Source organism: Lathamus discolor, chromosome Z, assembly GCF_037157495.1.
Source record: "Lathamus discolor isolate bLatDis1 chromosome Z, bLatDis1.hap1, whole genome shotgun sequence".
NCBI classification, from domain to species: Eukaryota; Metazoa; Chordata; class Aves; order Psittaciformes; family Psittacidae; genus Lathamus; species Lathamus discolor.
This window is the reverse complement of record NC_088909.1, coordinates 86,755,306-86,773,508: the sequence shown is the minus strand read 5'-3', so window position 1 is coordinate 86,773,508 and position 18,203 is coordinate 86,755,306. Positions and strand designations below refer to the sequence as shown.

Below are 18,203 nucleotides of genomic sequence, written 5' to 3'. Positions count from 1 at the left end.
GCAGTCCGTGATGTTAATTCTTAGAGGTCTGAAGAAGTGTTAGAATTGTGGCACTGCCAGCAAAGGAATGGGTGGCTTTCAGAAGAAAACAAAGCATGTATTGCCCCACAGAACTGCCTGTGTCCCCCAGTGCATACATGGAGCATTGCTCTTTGCACTGGAAGACAAAACTGAAAGGTGTTCTGCTAGAAGTTAACATTGTAGTTTGGATCACTGTGATTACCAAGTGTTTGTATTGCATGTGCTTCCTAGAGCAAATAATTTCAGAGCACTTGAGGAATGATTTGAGTTTTGTTTAGATGTTTACAGCTGTTGAGACAACCTGACAGAGCTGTGTGTGTAATTTCCTATGACAGAAACTAATGCATCAAGGGCAAAATCAATTCCTTTTGGCAAGAAGCCTTTCAGACAGGAATTAAGTAAAAGATCTTGGAGAGAAAGAGTGTGTGCAGCGCTTCCATACCTATCCTGAGGGATTGTAGTGCAGCTGTTGCACCATCAAAATTCTGGCCATGGGCTCTTGCAGTTGTTGTGAGCCTTTTGAATTTTCCGCTTGTGTCCTTCAGCTTCCATGTGTTTCCTCTCCCAGGTATTAGCCTCAGCATCTTTTCTTCTGAGAGAGTATTCTTATTGTGTCTGAACCATGTGTTTCTAGCATTTCTTCTTCAAGTACTGATAAATTTGAACCAATGCAGAATTCAATGCAGATACTTTTAGTCTAGCTTAAAAACAGCCTGCTGTAGGTGTGCTTTTGTCTGCTCCTAAAATAATTACTCTAAATCCAAATAAATCCAGTTTTAACCAAAATAATCCACAAAGTGTAATTTTGGTTGTATTTATTTTATTTTTAGTTTGTCAATAAAGTACTCAAGAAAAATAGGTCAGAACTGCCAGGATTGGTTATGGGCTATTTTAATCAAATTACGATCTTATGAAACAAAATATTTACATCTTTGGTTCTAGTTATGTTTCATATTATGATATACATCACAGGGTTACGTTTATATCAGAGAATGTGGAGTTTTGTAAGAAGAAAGGGAGTGTGTCTAAATAGTTGGTAAGTCATTGTGTATTATCAGGTAAAAAACTGGACTAATGTAAGTAACATGGAGCCATAGTAGAATCTCTTTCTATTTGTAGAAAAAAACTATATGCTATAAACAAAGAACATCTGCATTACAGTGAACATGTTCATGCCCACTATGTAGGTCTCTTAAGGGTAAAAAGTACAACTGAGAAATAATACTGGTGCATTCCTACTGAAAACAACCAATTGAAAAATAACCATCTCCAAAGAAACCTTCTAGCTTGTGAACCAGGATAGCCACAGCAGTAATAAAAAGTGCATGCTTCGTATCTAATGATGACATTGCAGTATACAAGCAGTAACTTAAGAGCTCCTGACTATTTTCTTGGGAGGGTAGTAAGGGAACTGGCTAAAGATGAACATGAAACATGCCACGAATACCTTTTTCATTATTAGTCAACACTGCTTGAGAGTCTGTCCCCTGGGATATTAGTGTCTTAAAATTTTACTTGTATCATTGAGGGTATGCACATTATTACATTGAAAAAAAAAATCATTTGCTTCCCTGTTTGCATATTAAATTAGGATATTAAGCAGATACAAAGTTTTAAATCTGCTGTGTTACATCAGTATAAAATCTTGTATGTATATTTCTTCTGTGCGGAAATATGAGTGGGAAGCCACATTTTGTAAACATGTGTAAGGTGTCACACAAAGAAAATTTGCAACTAGTCCTGCCTTAGCAGGACTACTAAGTGGAGCTACTTACTTGCCAAAATGGCTGGAATGGCTGCTTGGCAGATCAGAACATCAAGGAGCAGTTATATATGATAATGAGCTAGGTGTTACTTGGTATGCTTTTTACAGAATTTGTTGATAGGCTGCACTACTACAAAGTGAAATAAAAATCTTATTATAGGAATGTAAGAGCAGACGTTGTTACAGAATTTTCTTCTTCTGTAATATGTGAGTCAGTATTCCAAATGAAGTAGGATTATCATTATTCTAGTTTAATAACTTAAAATTTGTAGTTTAATAACTTAAAATTTCTGTTGGTGAACTTCTAGTTAGTTGAATAGATCATTAAATGCTGGAGCATTTTGCAAGATACCCATATTCTTTTTCCAAAGGAACTCATATTCTTGTTGAAGGGGATGAAGCAGAATCCCCAGAACATGCTGGAAGAATCAGACATTTTGTATTAGTGAAGCAGTAGATGTGATCTGAATTGATAATGAATGTTTCTTGGTAGCTGATTGATTTTGAATACTTGAGGAGCATTTATAGGAGTCATAATGTTTTTGAAATACGCTTTGGTGGGATAGGCTGTGCGTATGTGTGAAGTGGAAAAAAGAAACTCAGTGGACAAAATGGTGGCAGAAAGTTTCTTTGTTCATATGTACAAAGTTAAAATAAGCCTATAAATGCTAGTATTTCTAATTAAGCCTATTAAATTGTATTTATTATAATAATTATAATAATTTGTTATAATTCATCACAAAACTATATACAAAAGAATTTTGACCCGAGTTACAGATCTTTGGTTTTCAATTGTGTCTTTAACAGCAATCTAATGAGACAAAATTATTTCCTGTGTGTATTTTCCATATAGGTGTGCACCTCACATGCTGTTAGCACTATACAAGTAAGCATTAATGAGACATTTGCATACTAATACATTGATCTGATGTGTCTTAGATGTTTTTCTCTTGAATACTGAGTGCAAGGATGGGGTCTGTGGATAATGGCAAACTAATTACCTGTGAAAATTAAAGCCCTATATTTATTCAGAGAATAACTAAATTGTAGGCAAGGATTGTTCCTCCATAGGCTATTTCCGTAAACCTCAACATCATCTTCTTTGCAATAAAGCAGTAATATCTTTATGTTCCTTGATCTTTAGTCTCTTTGCTGATATAACTGAGGAGAGGCATATTAATAGTAGTATGGTACTGAAATTCAAGATCTTTGAGTTTGCAAGTACAAATTAAATATGGTATTTAATAAAGAAGTAAAAGGCTTGAATTAAGACAACTAAGCTGTAGTTCCAAAGAACTACATTAGCTCTCTTTAGTCAAGTTGGTGACAAATCTTTTTCTACAATACATTTCATAAAGTAGTACATTAAAAGAGCACTTTCACTCAATATGTATATATTAGAATAGTGATTAATCATATACATATTCTAGAATTGCACACTGTTGCTTTTGGGAAGCTCATGTGAATTCCATCATCCTTAACATTTTACTAAAAAAATTATCCTGTTGAACTGGGAGGGTAGGGGTTGTTTTCCAATAAGGATACATCTATATTTTAGGAATTAAACAGTTTTGATGATTTGAGCATTTAGATTCTCATTTGCGCATTCAGTCATAGGATTTTTGCATAATTCTATTTGCCTAGATACTTTGAAAAAAATATAAGACATTTTTAATTAAAAAAAATAATAATTAAAGAGATTTGGGCGCTTTGACCGTTCTCATTTTGTCTGTGCAGTTCGACAATCAGCAAGCATTGGGAGGCAGAACTGGCCACACTCAAGGGTAATAATGCTAAGCTCACAGCAGCCCTGCTGGAGTCCACTGCCAACGTAAAACAATGGAAACAACAACTTGCTGCATATCAGGAGGAAGCAGAACGTCTTCATAAGCGGGTAAGTAACTCAAGGCAAATGGCCAGGATCCTTGAGGTGGAAGTACTGGTGACTTTATTCACTCATTTTCAAGTAAAACTAATAAAATTATTGTTGTGGTTTCAGATTAATCTTTGCGACAGAAATTAATGGTTACTTTAAAGTACACAGGGTTCTTTCAGTGGGAAATTCTTTCCTTTGTAGCAGTTATTTTTCTGCAAAGGGTATTGTTGCAAGCAGGAAGAGTTGTCAGATCTTATCCCATGTTTGCCAGCTTTCACTCTGCATTTGATGCCATCACATCTGTTTCAGGACCTTCTCCATAGAATTACACTTCAGTCCCTCTTGCATTTAAGCCATATAAATTTGGTATCAAATCTGTAAGTTAAAAATACCCATCTGTAGTTTCCATATGCAACAAAGGCAGTTTTCTCTCATCCTTGCACCTAAAGAAACTGAAGGTTCAAGATCATTAAACACAGTTCTGCTTCCACTTTCAAACAGGAGGGACTGTCCTGTTCCCTCCACTGTAAATTTTGCAGAGGTATTTTAGCAAACCAGGTATTAGTGCACCATGTGGGAAGGAAAGACAGTGTTTGAAGGAGGAGTAAAGTATACAGGGTTGAAGGTTGCATTATGAAATCAAGTATACAATATTTTAATTTCTGTTTTCACGTGTGACTCTTTATACATTGTATAATCTGTTCACTTTTATCCATATGAATTTGTAATCACAATTTAAGATACATTTTTGTGCAAAGTGATGGCAAGATTAGCACATGTATGGAGCGAAGATGTCTTTGATGAAGCTGGGTTACTTTTGTTAATATTAATTGACTTAGAAAAATACCAAGGAGATGTACTCTGTTCAGAAAATAAAACCAAAACCAACAAAACCCATTGCTTTTTTGCATGAAAACAGGTTTCATGTGTATGCTGAGAGGAAGGGAAAGGTCAAGTAGCAAACATGGCAGACCTTTTAATTTTGTTTTTTATGCTGTACGCAGCTATATGAAATGAGGTGTGGCAACTACAGTTAGCCAAATAATGTAAATTGTGAAGGGTTCTTTCAGACTGTGTTGGATCTGTCCAACTGTTAGTAGTCTTGGGGGAAGAATTCAGCAGACGGCATCTAACCTGGAGATGTGAAAGAGTAACAAGAATTCTCTTGAGCTTTGAGAAACCTGGGGTAATGGCAGGTTGTTGAGGCTATCCTGTGCATAGACAGGCAAGGATCCTGAAGTCTCAGCCAAATGATCTGACAGGGAAGAAAAACAATTTCCAAAGGTCTGTAACTGTGTGTGCCATAGCTGGCCAGAGAAACGCATGAAGTAGAATTAAATCTGGTTCTTTTTGCAAAGTGCTTTTAGTTCAAGAAATTGGCAGTTGCTGACAAAACTGCTTTGCTTCAGAAATTTTGCAGTCATGCTCAAGCTTGTCATGTGTGTTTGTACAGAGGCAGACTTTTCACTTTGTCATGTCATTTAAGCTTTTCCTTTTGGAAGGGTGGGAGTTCTGACCTGTGCTCCAGGTTTGCGAATAGATGGTAAGTCATTAATGATAAAACTATTGAAATTACATCCTGGTATTAAAATGACTAGCGCAGAGATATTCAGGTAGATTTGGCCACCAGGTAGGCTTTACAGTGAAGAACTCATTGCTAAAATGCAGACATGATAAGGTAGCATTCTTCCTAATATAACTTATTAACAGCTTTTGTTGCAAAATGAACAAAAAAAAAGAAAAAAGCTGAGACAATATAATCCTTACCTAAGAAAGAAAAGTAACACACAGCAACAGCAGCTGCATTTACCATGGGGAGTCCCAGCTGGCCAAGATGGGCAAAGATCCGTTTTTCTTGATGCTACTCTCACTCTTAGTCAACTCTCGTTTAGAATCTGTTATTGGAAAACAGTTAATGAATACAAAAATTTTTAGCATGTCACTTTGCTTTTCTATGATACTACAGTTAGCACAAGTGGTAACCCAGTTTCTATAGCTACATTCATTAATAGCTGATGATTTTTTCATAACCTTTACCCAGCAAATTTCCTGCAATTATTCTGTATTTCTGAGGGTATGCAAAATCTTTTTAATATGGGGTCATCTACCCTATGCTCTTTTGATTGCCATTTGCATGCCTTTATTAAATGTTTCTGTAATCTGTGACCTATGGAGTTGTTGACATCTCACATAGAATACAGGAACATTCAGTGCCTTTGTCTCTCTAGACATACCTGTAGATTACAAGTTAGTGCATCAAGAGTACTGCCCTCTGTTGGAATTGCTTTTAGAAAAATTAAGACATGGCTAACCCAATAAATAGAACTCTTTAGGCAAAAGTATGGAGATCATGTAAAAAAAGTCATCTATTTCAATCTGTTATCATATGGTGCGATACAAGAGCTCTTGTAACCTTCATGCTTGAAACTGATCTTCCAAATTGAAATAGTGCCCCATTTCAAAAAGAAGGTGCAAGGTAGACACTTCTTTCTGACACAGATTGAAAATGGGATGTTGAAATGGCAGACCTGGAGGCTGTTGGTTATGGTACATGTGGTAACACGCAGTGTTAAATCACTGTGTTGTGCTATCTTTCTGTTCAGTTTGTCTGTTAAGCTCGATACAAACATGTAGCTGCAGTTGATCCAAAAAAATAAAATGTTCATCAGGCCAGATTCGTCTCATCTCAGGCTACGTAGAAGTTACAAGTCTAAGATGGTCATCTTTTTTTCTTGTAATTCTTGGAGACACGAAAGCACATAAAATAAGTGTCTCAGTCTTAAGAAAACTAAGGTGTTGAGTTGAATTTGCAGAGGTAAGTGCTTGTCTTTCTCCATAAAATGGCATATAGGTAGTCCTATAGCCATACTTATAGTCATATGATACAAACAATGGCAATGTAGTTGTTGTTTTATATGGAAAATTTGGCTTTGACAGCATGTTACCCACTGGAGTGGAAGAATGTGTTTAGGCGTGTATGCATTGGAGGGATATGCTCACTTACACAATTAGAGTCTTGTATAAAATAGACCAAAGTCAAGAATGGTACTGCTGACATTAACTGCTACATTTAGTTCAATTTAATAATATATTAATGGTTATAATATAATTGTGGTATTCATTCCTGATGTGCTTCAGGTTTAGATTCAGGTTTTGGTGCCTGAGTCATCTGTCTGCAAGCTATAGCAGATGCATATGCTCTGTCAAGTATGGTGTATGTGGGGAAGTAATGCATAATGATTAGTGAACTTTTCATTGTTGTTTCCATCTTTAGTTTGTTCTTTGTATAAATAGCCTTATAAATAGCCTTATTTACATAAATAGTTTCCTTTTTATATAAAAAAAAAATATTGCTAAAACTGTCTTACTACTTGACTTTTTATGGTACCTTTTTCCACAGTTTGAACTTTGTCATGTTTTATTTATAAGCATCCTTTGATTTTACATTATATCTCATTTTTTAGTCTTCTGTTTTTTTCATTCACTGTGGTAAACTCGGCCCTTCATCTCATGCAGCATTTGTTATAAACTTTGTTTTTTAAGTTGTTCTAAATTCTTCTAAGCGCAACATTTTTTTCTATAATTGTTTTTGAATTTGAAATGGTTTTTCTGTGTATCACATTATTTACACTTTTAAAAACACAGAAGCAAACCTAAAATGCCCCTTTCTTTGATTTTGATTGCATTTTTTACAATTAATTTATTATTTGCCTTTTCTGACTAAGTATATTTACTCATCTATCAGTCCTTTTTTTTTTAATATATATATTTAGTTGCTTTCTCTGAGGCTTCTATCTTCCGTTTTCCATTTTTTCTCTGCATTAGTAATCCCTAAAGCTGAGACAAAGCAGAATACAGATTCAGTGTGGCTGAGTGCGAAGTTCTCAAAGTTCTCAATAAATTAAAGTTTTGTGCTCTCTTCTGATACATTGTGAGCTTGTCAAAGTACTGTACTTTGATACTTTGTCAGACATATTTTTCAGAAGTTTGCTAAATGAGTTTAGGGATTTTTCCCTCTCAAATACAAAGAGAGAATGATTTTAGAAGATGTGATGCCCAGTCAGGAGCTTAACTTGGAGCTCTCAGCCTTCTCTCCTCTAATCTGCTCAGCAGCAACTTAACAAGGATTTCCTGTAAATGAGGTTGGGGAGCACTCCTACACACCTTGCATAGCTTTTGGAAGTTAAAAGGGATTCGTGAGTTTAGAACAGCTCAGTATCAGAAGGAAAACCCCTGAAATTGCCTCCTTCAGACAAATAGAATAGGATTGGTAATAATGTTAATCCTGCCACAAAAAAGAAAGGACTGAATGGTGATATGAATTATGGAAAGTAACCCAAAGTCTTTGGTATGTTAAAAATGAAAATGATTTTTTTCTTTTCTTGCATGCTAACTGCTAAAGTAAATCATCCTATGACACTGGGTGATAGCACAGACTAATAACACTAGTGCATAATAAAAAGAGCAGCAGTCCTTGAAGATCATACATCTACAGAAAAAGAAACCTAAGATAAAAAGAGATAAAGGGAAATGATCAAGCTCTTGGGTATTCCTGAAAGAACAGAGAGGTAAACTCGTGAGTTCTAGCTTGTTATTTTACCAGGATTTCCTAAGAAATAAGACAAAATTAGCCTATTACAATCTGCTTCTTTTATGCAATGAATGAAATAAGTATGCGAATGTATTATATAGTTATCAAAACCCTCTGATACCTTTCACTGCTGTTAAAAGAAATTTTAAACTGGATATTAAGAAAATGCTTGAGCATACAGAGTTAAAACCATGGTCATTTTATTGGGCTATTTCTGTGCTACTTAAAGAAAACAGCAATCTATAAAAGCAGTTATTAATAAGTCCAGAGGAAGTATGGAATCCTGTATAAGCTATCTTCTCAGATTATCTGTAGAAAATCTTTGCAGACCCTTTAGAAGTCACCTCCGTGTTTCCACAAGCTGCATTAATAACTGAATAACCAAAACTAAATTTTGAACATGTAGATGTGATGAAGCTCCTTGCTAAATCAGAGCCCATGTTGTTGGCTTTGTGCTTGCTGAGAAGTCTTACTAGTACCACTGTGAGGCTACCAAGAATAACTGTTCGGTATCATGAAGAAGGACATTATCTAAAAGTGGAAATACAAAAGAAGGTAATGCAAAGTATGGTGGGAGGAAATTTAGGAATGCAGTTTTGATCCAAAACTGTATTGGTAGTGTAGCTTTTTTATGTGATGCTTTTCTCTTGTTACCCTCCCTTTAAAACTGTGTTCCTCCTACCCCCAATGAACAATCCAAACTTATATTTAAATTTGGTTTGACTGAAGCTATCCAAGTATAACTTCCTTCTTAAAATACTGTAATTAGTATGTGGCTAGATAGAAGTTTGGTACCATTCATTTGTAATGAAAATAGATGAGCATTTTGCAGGGTAGAAATGGGTAGCTTGGCAATATGATCAAAACAGTGGGATTATAATTTTGTTATTATTTGTCTATGGATTTATGTGAAAGAAATGTGTATGCCAAGGGACAAGTAAGTACATGTATGTACATATACCATCCTTTCATCTGGAATTGCAAGCGAACTCTTGTTGCACTAGAAACTCCTGAAAAGGCAAAAAAGGGGCAGCTCTTGCCCAAGTGGAGGTCACAGTGTTGAATACTGACCACATGTTCAAGAGAGATGTCTAGGGAATATTAGGGTTTTATATGACACAGTAAGATTTGGAAAGGCTAATTTATTCTAACTTTGATAATTAAGTTTTTAGAAGGCACGGGGGAATTAGTGACTGGTTTTTATTTTTCAAATTGTGATATTGCCTTGAGACAGAGTTTGTGTTTCTGAACAGGCTGTAATTATCTGGGTAAGGTTAGTTATCCTTCTCACAGTGGAACTACCTTATAATAAAAATAGAAATCCAAAGCAACATTTTAAAAATGCTTGAGAAACGATTGCAGAGTCTGACCACTTCTTTGCACCGTTGTATTACGGGATGCCAAAAGAAAAATACAAGCATGTTATTTCAGGGAATATGTCTTTTTTTCTCAGATGTACATTCTTGCTCCTTCAGTATCAATTTCAGGTATCACAAGTTCCATATTATTTTTGAAATGGTGTACGTTGTCAGTTGTGATGTGAGATTATTAACAGCATTTTCCTAGGACAGTACTTTGGAATTTCTCAGTACCTTTCCTAATCCACATCTGGCCTTTATCAACATTCAACTTAATAATTACAATTTACCATGTCTTTTTTTCAGACATGGCAGGTGAATCAGGTCATGTTCCTGAAATCAAAATGTGATTGCGGCTTTTTTTAATACATGGTGAACTGAAGTCAGGTCTTTTCTGTCTTTTTCCATTTGTCTTGTTTTGGTTTTAGAGCAGATTTGCATTTAGGACCCAAAACTATTTCATTGGGGTTTTTCTTCTGGGACTTCACTTTCATTGAAAATCACAAGATTATAATTTGAAAAAAAACCCAAACCCAAACCCAAACCAAGCTACCAACCAAACTACTGTCACTCTGGGAAAGTCAGTAAAAGTTTTCACAGAAGGGTCTTTCATCCCCATCTTCATCTTTCTAAGAAACCTGAGAAAATTTTAAGATCCACTTAACTGCAAGTTATAAAAAACAAACTTCGTAGAGGCATGCTGCAAAATCTCTATGTAGTGACGGCTTTGTAGAATGGAGCATATTCTGTAATTCCAAAACTCCACTGAATAATGAGGAAATTACTGGATTTAAATCCTCAGGATTAAAGGATGACTTATCTGTGCTATTGCATGTACTTCATGAGCTGGCCAGATAGCTGGAAAAAGTATTTGCTAATTAGATTGCGGAGAAAGGCATGCCCCTGAAGTTAGTATTAGCAGTATCAGTTGCAAATAATGGTTGAAGCTCAAAGCATCAATTTTAGTAAATTTCCTATATTTTCAACTATTCCTACTGCAGTTTTATTACTTCCTTCACAGTAAGCAAGCAGATGATGGATTATTCCTGTTTCATCTCTGTAGAAATGAATAACTGTGGAAAACATTTTGATATTTCCATGGCTTGAGGCATCAGTGCCCACAGAGAAAAATGTGTCCCTTTCAGCAAAATCTTTAATTATTTTCCTGTTGAAAAAAGTAATATATTGTTGGTAATGCACAAAACTCTCCCTGCCCCCAGGCTATTATTTTATCTATGGGTAAATCTTGGAAAACTACAATAATTAATTTGCTGTCAGAAGTAGTGTATACAAATAATATGGTGGTGTACTTTTTGTTCTTTCAGCAGCAACCTTGAAAAGCAATTTTCCTTGTTTTCTGTGTTTTCACATTTCTCAGCACCAAAAATCCTTCCAAATTTTTTTTATTCTTGAAAGCAGTGCTGGAATTACTTTTATGCTTGGCTTGTTGCATGCTCTCTTGTATTTTACTGTCCACCGTGAAGAATTGAGACACTGCTTCTGCATACGTTATGTGAAACTTTATTCAGTTATTCTGGTTTTGCTGAGCCATGCAACATCACTTCTCTTCTCCATGTGGAAAGCAAAGGGCTCTTTTTTCATTGTAAGAGGTTCATTTTGAATTATTGATGGAACAATATTATCACAGTCATAGTTATGATCCATTTAGGATGTAATTCAATCAGCTAAAAATACATAATTAATACCTCAATTCAGTCTTGCAAGTGAGCACTCTGCATGTTCTGCACCATAGCCTGGGATCGTAGACCTTATATATTGAATTCCACGCTAAATAGAAGGGGTAAAATACCTTTAGGAAACAACAAGTTAATAGTGTCAGGTGTGCACAGTGTACAGTTACACTGAAAGTATGTTGGTAATGTGGTTAAAAATATGGCTGGATGGCTGGGTCCAAAGAGTGGTGAAGAATGGACTTGAATCCAGTTGGCAGCTGGTCACAAGTGGTGTTCCCCAGGCCTCAGTACTGGGGCCAGTCCTGTATAATGTCTTTATCAATGACCTGGATGAGGGGATCAAGTGCATCCTCAGTAAATCTGCAGATGACACCATGCTGGCTGGGAGCGTTGGTCTGCTGGAGGGTAGGAAGTGTCTGCAGAGGGATGTGGGCAGTCTGGATCCTTGGGCTGTGGCCAATGGTATGAGGTTCAACAAGGCAAAGTGCCAGGTCCTGCACGTGGGCCGCAACAAACCCATGCAACGTTCCAGGCTTGGGGAGGAGTGTCTGGAAAACTGCTCATGGAAAAGGACCTGGGGGTGCTGATTGATGGAGCTGAACATGATCCAGCTTGTGCCCAGGCAGCCAAGAAGGCCAATGGCACCCTGGCCTGTATCAGCAGTAGTGTGGCCAGCAGGGCCAGGGCAGTGATCATCCCCTGTAATGGGCACTGGTGAGGCTGCACCTTGAATTCTGTGTTCAGTTCTAGGCCTCTCACTGCAAGAGGCATTGAGGTGCTGGAGTGGGTCCAGAGAAGGGCAACAAAGCTGGTGAAGGGTCTGCAGCGCAGGTGTGGTGAGGAATGGCTGAGAGAACCGGGATTGTTTAGTCTGGAGAAGAGAAGGCTCAGGGGGCCCTTATCACTCTTTGCAGCTACCTGAAAGGAGGATGGAATGAGGAGGTTGCCGGTCTCTTTTCCCAAGTAACAAGTGACAGGACAAGAGGAAATGGCCTCAAGCTGTGCATGGGGAGGTTTTGATTGGATCTTAGGAAAAAGTTTCTTCACTGAAATGGTTGTCAAGCATCAGAACAGGCTGCCCAGGGAAGTGGTTTAAATAAAAGATGTAGATGTAGCCCTCAGTGATGTGGTTTAGTGGTGGACTTGTCAGTACCAGCATAAGAGTTGGATTTGATGATCTCAAGGGTCTTTTCCAGCCTAAATGATTCTGTGATTTTATGTTCTAATCTTTCTTTGCATTTCTGTAGAAGTTGAGGTAATTCATGTATGAAGTTTAGAAGAAATTTCATGATTTGTTGGTACTGAATTTAAGATGCTGAATAAATACTAGTGTTGCTTGAGAACAGAAGTGTACAAATTTATCTCAAGAAAATGATTTGAAAAAAAAATCAACCTGCAGCAAACAGTGCAGATTCATTCATTCAGTAATTGCTTGGGGAAGGTGATCGCTCAAAATATTACTGTCATTCTCACTTCTTTGTCTCTGACTAACTGAAGTCTTTGCTTGTGAAGTAGTTGTCTGTATTGGGATTTGATGCATCTCTCTTGGTTTCTTTGTGATTTGATTTGTTTTATTTTCTTTGAGAGATTCTTCGGTCCTTTGAAGCTTTGGACAGCCGGTGTTTTAAGCTCACATCAAGGAAGTACTCCTTGTTGTGTTAAGTGGCCCAAAAGCTTAATTCATCCAGTCGTGACAGCAGCCCAGTGTGTGCTAACAGTCTGCTCCAATGAAAACTTATGCCTGGCTTCCTCCTATATTTATACGTTGTTTACCCTATATTAAAGTTTCCAGAAAACACCAGAATGGCCTCTGCTGGGAAAGCTCTGCGGGAACAAGTTGCCTTGCTATCTTTTTTCAGCTAATGCATTTTTCATTGAAGTATGTAGTTAAATATAATGCCAGCCATATACTAGAAGAGTTAGCTCATTAAATGGTCACTGAAAAGCCCTTTCAGAATTTTTTTCCCTACATGCAATCCTTACCTGCATGGTAAATGCAAAATAAAGAAGCAGTGGCTAAGAACATTGGTTTTTTTTTTCTTTGTAGTCTCATGCGAAGCCACAATATTGCCTTTTTTCACATATACAAGTCAGTGCAGTCTAAGGATAGCAAAATAGAAGAACCTTTTTTAATCAGTTATTGTTCAAAGACTTCTTTCAGTCTGAATTTTGTACTGAAAACAAGGCTTCATCACAGGTACATTGCTCAGTGTTAATGTGTGAAGGCTTGAATGATTGATTGAGGCTTGCTCTTAAACATAAAACATGAAGAGATGTCCCTGCAAACAGCAGGAGGGAGGGTCAAGGAGCTTCCTTGTATGCCCCCTTCTGTACATAATGCATAAACAGTTACTTTTAATGTTACTTGGACCACTGGTCACAAGAAAAATAAGATCAATTTGAAAAGAGGAAAGAGAGCAAGTAAACGCTATCCAGATTTTTGGCTAGAGCTTTGTCTTCTGTTACTTCTGTTTTCAATCACACATTCCTTGTATTGTATCGTTTTCTAACCCATCTTACCCTACAGATTTTTTGAAAGGGTCATAATACGATTTTTATAGGTACAGTCAAGAAGATAGCATCATGAAGATAATTTGCCATCTTTTCAGATCTCTGTAGGAATGGACATTTAAATAAGGTTTCAGTTAAAGTAACCCAATTTTTTTAATTTAATCTCTTCTTTTTTTTTTTTTTTTTCAACTCAGGGATTCTTCAACAAACAGGAAGCAAGACAGCTGAGCAATGCATTGTTTTCTTACATAAGCAGTAGGAGGTAGATGTTAGTAAAGCAGGACCAGAGTTAAGACATCAGAGCCCTTTTAGTGTTGGTAATTAACTGCCCTTCTGACACTAGCTGGCTCTTTTGGCAAGAAGACAACAGAAGGGTGAGCACACTCCCTGCTCTGCTCAAGCAAAACTAGTTGTTTGTCTAAGCAATTCTAATAGGTGTCTTGAGTTAGTATGGACCAGGGCATGCTGGGAAGCATTCACATGAGCCATGTAGCTGGTGGGGCTGTTGCAGAAGGTGTTTTCAGCCAGTGGCAATACATGCAGCCAAGAGCTGGAGTTCAGTCCACCAGCCTCCTTGGATTCCAAGCTTGCACCAACACGTGCATCCTCTGTGTGTTTCCTCAGCTAGGAAGCCGTGTGGATAACAGTGGGGGTCCAAGCACTTCCTTAGTAATAGGATGAAACATCTCTTCACGCTTGCTTCCAAGGCACTAGGTGCTAGGACAGAGGTGGTTTGGAGACTAGGTATTCTTCTGTCTCTCCGGTTGAGGCTCTTAAACTTTATAAATGAGTATTTGCTGTGTGAGTGCTTTGTAAAAGCCAGTGGCTGTTGCCGAATCAAACAGCTTTAAAAGAGAGACTGACCTTCTTGGAGGTTCCCATACAATGTTCTAGTCTTTCACAATGGGTGGGAGATGGCCTGACCTCCTAATCCCTCCAGGGTCTGGGTTCACAGGGGCTTCCACCTCCAATTCAAGACTCAGCAGAAAAGCTTGGAAATGTTTGAGGAGTTCAACATCAGAAGGGGTGAATGTGGGCAGGATGTGTTTGACAGTTCCTGCGAAACTTAGGAATGGGCTAAAGCTCTGCATAAACCCGCAGTGTCAGAAATACAGGAATCTGGGTAAAACTGTGGCAGCTCTGCTAGACAGTGACGGGTTCTTGACTGAGCAAGACCCTAAGCAACCAAATTTGACCTCAAAATTGGCCCTATTTAGAGCTGGGGGTCTCAGTCAGATGACTGCCAGGGCCCCCTTCAAGCCTAAATTGCTCTGTGACTCTCTTAATTCTTGCTATATCTAGATTCAGCCACCATGCAGTCATAAGTTTATCCTGTGTTCCAGTTCTGCTTGTGTTTGTGTAATGGTGAATATTTTAACAGACAAAATCAGTAACAGTCACAGGAATCCAAACAGATACATCCTTATGTAGAAGCAAATTGAGAAAATTATCTAGTAAGACTTCAGTTGTAATGCTCAGTGGGATATAAAGCTGAGCAAACTGCTATTGCTTACGCTGATACTTCTTTTGGGATGATTCCAGAAGGTAATTCTTTGGGGTGAGTTGTTGGGTGTCACGTTACCAACCTATATTCTCATCCCACATTCCCCTTAACCTCTCACAAGAATTTGCTGTAATCTCAGTTCTCTCCATTTATAGAAATTGTGCAAAATGTCTACAGTTTTCCAGTAGAAGAAACTAGCGTTGTTATGGCTGTTACAGAGGGGAAGTTCATGCCCTGTGACCTAGAAAGAAGTTGATAGGGATTTTGTTTCAATTTTCTTGCGTTTCATCTTGGCTTTCCTTTGACTTCACTCAGGAATCTACCTTTTGAACTTACATACAGTTCAGAGCCTGAAATTGCTGGCATCACAATGGTTTCACTAGTTAAAGTACATTGGTTCTGGAGGGCACAAACCTTGATTTCTCAAGATGTTATTTAATCTAAGAAATAACATTGTCACGAAAATGCCTGCCCCTCTGTCTAAGGGCTAGTTCTCAAAGAAAGTTAAATGGAGACCCGTAGGTTTTCATTGCAGAATTGGTTAGCACTTTGTACAAAGAAGTTACCGTAGGCAGATGGTGCAGTTTTGTTGAAAAATGCTGTACTGAGATTGACAGGCTCATATCTTCTGGGGGGAAAAAAGTTACTGTTTTAAATAGTATTTTTAATATTTTAACAGTTCTTAAACAGAAAAGTTTTGGTGCTCACATCCACGCAGACATGCAATGTGAGAGTTCTATCATATTTTGACTTTTAATCTGAGAAGTACTCAGACTTTTCTCTGTGGAGTCTAGCAGCATGGCTTTTATTTCTTTTGTGCAGAAGCTATTTTTTGACAACTGTTTATCTGTGAATGGCAGGATATTAACATCTCTTCAGTTAAAAGTAAAATAAAGAGGGCATACCACTGTTGGGTATCTTGACTTATCCAAAGGCAGATGGAGAGTGTTTGCTGTCTGATGATAAAGAGGAAATGTGAAATCCAAATTGTGCCATTAGTTGTTGGCTTTGAGACTGAGAGATGAGGTCCGAGACTAGAGAAAGTAAGAAGCTGGCAGCTGTACGTTGGTGGCTGAGTATTTGCCACTGTTGATGCAGAGTCAGAAATTGAGGCTGTGAAAAGTTAATTGGTTTGCTAGGAAGTGGGTGAGAATTGTGGCTCAGTAGATTCAGGTGGTGCAACATTAAAAAGTGTCAGAGAGGTTAGTTAGATCCATGTTTAATTGCCTAGCCACTGCTATTTCTGAAATGATAATTCAGTTTCTGTCATAAAATTTACAATAATTAGGAAGTATAATTTTAATTAATGTTATTTTCAGCCTGCAGCATAATATATTTATTGTTTCCAAGAAGTCATGTCAACCATTTTGTACTAAACAATTTGTTAAGGAATTTTATGCTAACTTCCTAGAATATCTTCACCATTTTAATCAACATAAGTCACCCAAAATGCAGGGTATGTTTCATATGCAGCTATTGGTGCAAAGAGTAACAGTACCTTGAATTTGTTGAAATTATTCTGTATGTGTTATTTCTACTTATTTCAACAGGTGACTGAGCTAGAGTGTGTGAGTAGTCAAGCCAATGCAGTCCACACACATAAAACAGAATTAAACCAGACAATACAGGAGCTAGAATCTACGCTGAAGAAAAAAGAAGAGGTATTTTCTAACATTTATTTTTGGCTTTTCTTATGTCATTTCTAAAGGCTTTCAATATTAAGCTTGTGATGGCTGGTAAATATTTATTTAGATGTTACAAAGTGAATTTTTTTTCAGTTGATCAAGTAAAATTTTTTGCAGCTGTTAACAATTTTGAAATGGTTAATACTTTTTCATGTATAGAGCTAGGTATCTGAACAACAAAAAAAAACCTATGATGTTTTCCAGTTTGCTTTTACCAAGCATATTTGTTTGCAGGGGTAGGTCATAAGTGGTTTCCACAGAGCAGTCCAAATTCACTAAGAAGGGAAGCTGTCATAAGAATGCTTTCTTTTTTCTGGAGAGGGTTTGGAACAAGTAACAGATCAATACCTTTTTCAGGCCAATCTGTTTCTCAGGCTATGTTAATATAGCTGACTTTTATGTTCCCGAAGATGAGCCCTTAAACACATATGAAACCCCTGGCCTGAAACTTGATGATACTTCCTACGGCATCTGCCTTTGGCTGGACCAGCAGCAAGAAAATAAAAGGAATTGGAGTAGTACCTGCACTGGCACAAGTCCTAGAGGAAAGGAGATTTGTGCACAGAGTGATCAAGAATTGCTTCTTTATGGATGGTAAAAAGGAGGCGGAAGAATCTGTGTATGCAGGATTATTTGTCCCTATAAGACAACATCCCTTGAGCCCTCAGGGGGTGCCTTGAGGCACAGTAACTGCAGAATATCCTCCCAAAATGGAACAAAAGCTTTTCCAAACTACCTCATACTTAAGAGATTAGCCTCAAGTTGGTAATGTTTCCCATTATGGTGCCCATTCACTTTTGAATTATGCTGAGCTGTTGGCTGCAAAGAGAATTTACTGCAGGGAGTTCTGGAAGGTGAATACCTCCTTCCAGGGAGAAGTACTTAATACTTTTAAGTTATACATTCTAGTTTCATTAACTGTTTCTATTCTTCTCTCCTAAGTTAAGAAAAGGCTTCTCTTCCGCTCATTGTTTTATCTGTATTTGTTATTTTTATATCTTACTACTTATTACTTTCTTCTTGCCAAATTAAAGATACCATTTCTTTTAGACTCTTATTATGACATCAACAGTCATTTTTTTGATGCTCAGTGCTGCTTCTAGTGACATAATGTGCAGGTCACAGATGAAAATTTGATCCTTTCTTCTTGGAAAAAAAAAAAAAAAAGTAGGGTAGATTCTAATAGAATTTCAAGTAT

At 37.3% G+C, this 18,203-nt stretch overlaps 1 protein-coding gene across 2 annotated transcripts in view; it reads left to right on the top strand.

The window, feature by feature from the left end:
- Positions 1 to 18,203, top strand: part of HOMER1 (homer scaffold protein 1) — a 90,369-nt gene that overhangs the window by 63,172 nt on the left and 8,994 nt on the right. The window contains exons 6-8 of one of the 2 annotated variants that reach the window (XM_065663089.1): positions 2,640 to 2,672; positions 3,524 to 3,680; positions 16,871 to 16,981. In XM_065663089.1, the coding sequence (XP_065519161.1) occupies positions 2,640 to 2,672; positions 3,524 to 3,680; positions 16,871 to 16,981 (301 nt within the window). The remainder of the gene's footprint in view (positions 1 to 2,639; positions 2,673 to 3,523; positions 3,681 to 16,870; positions 16,982 to 18,203) is intronic. The other variant, XM_065663090.1, reaches the window with a different exon arrangement.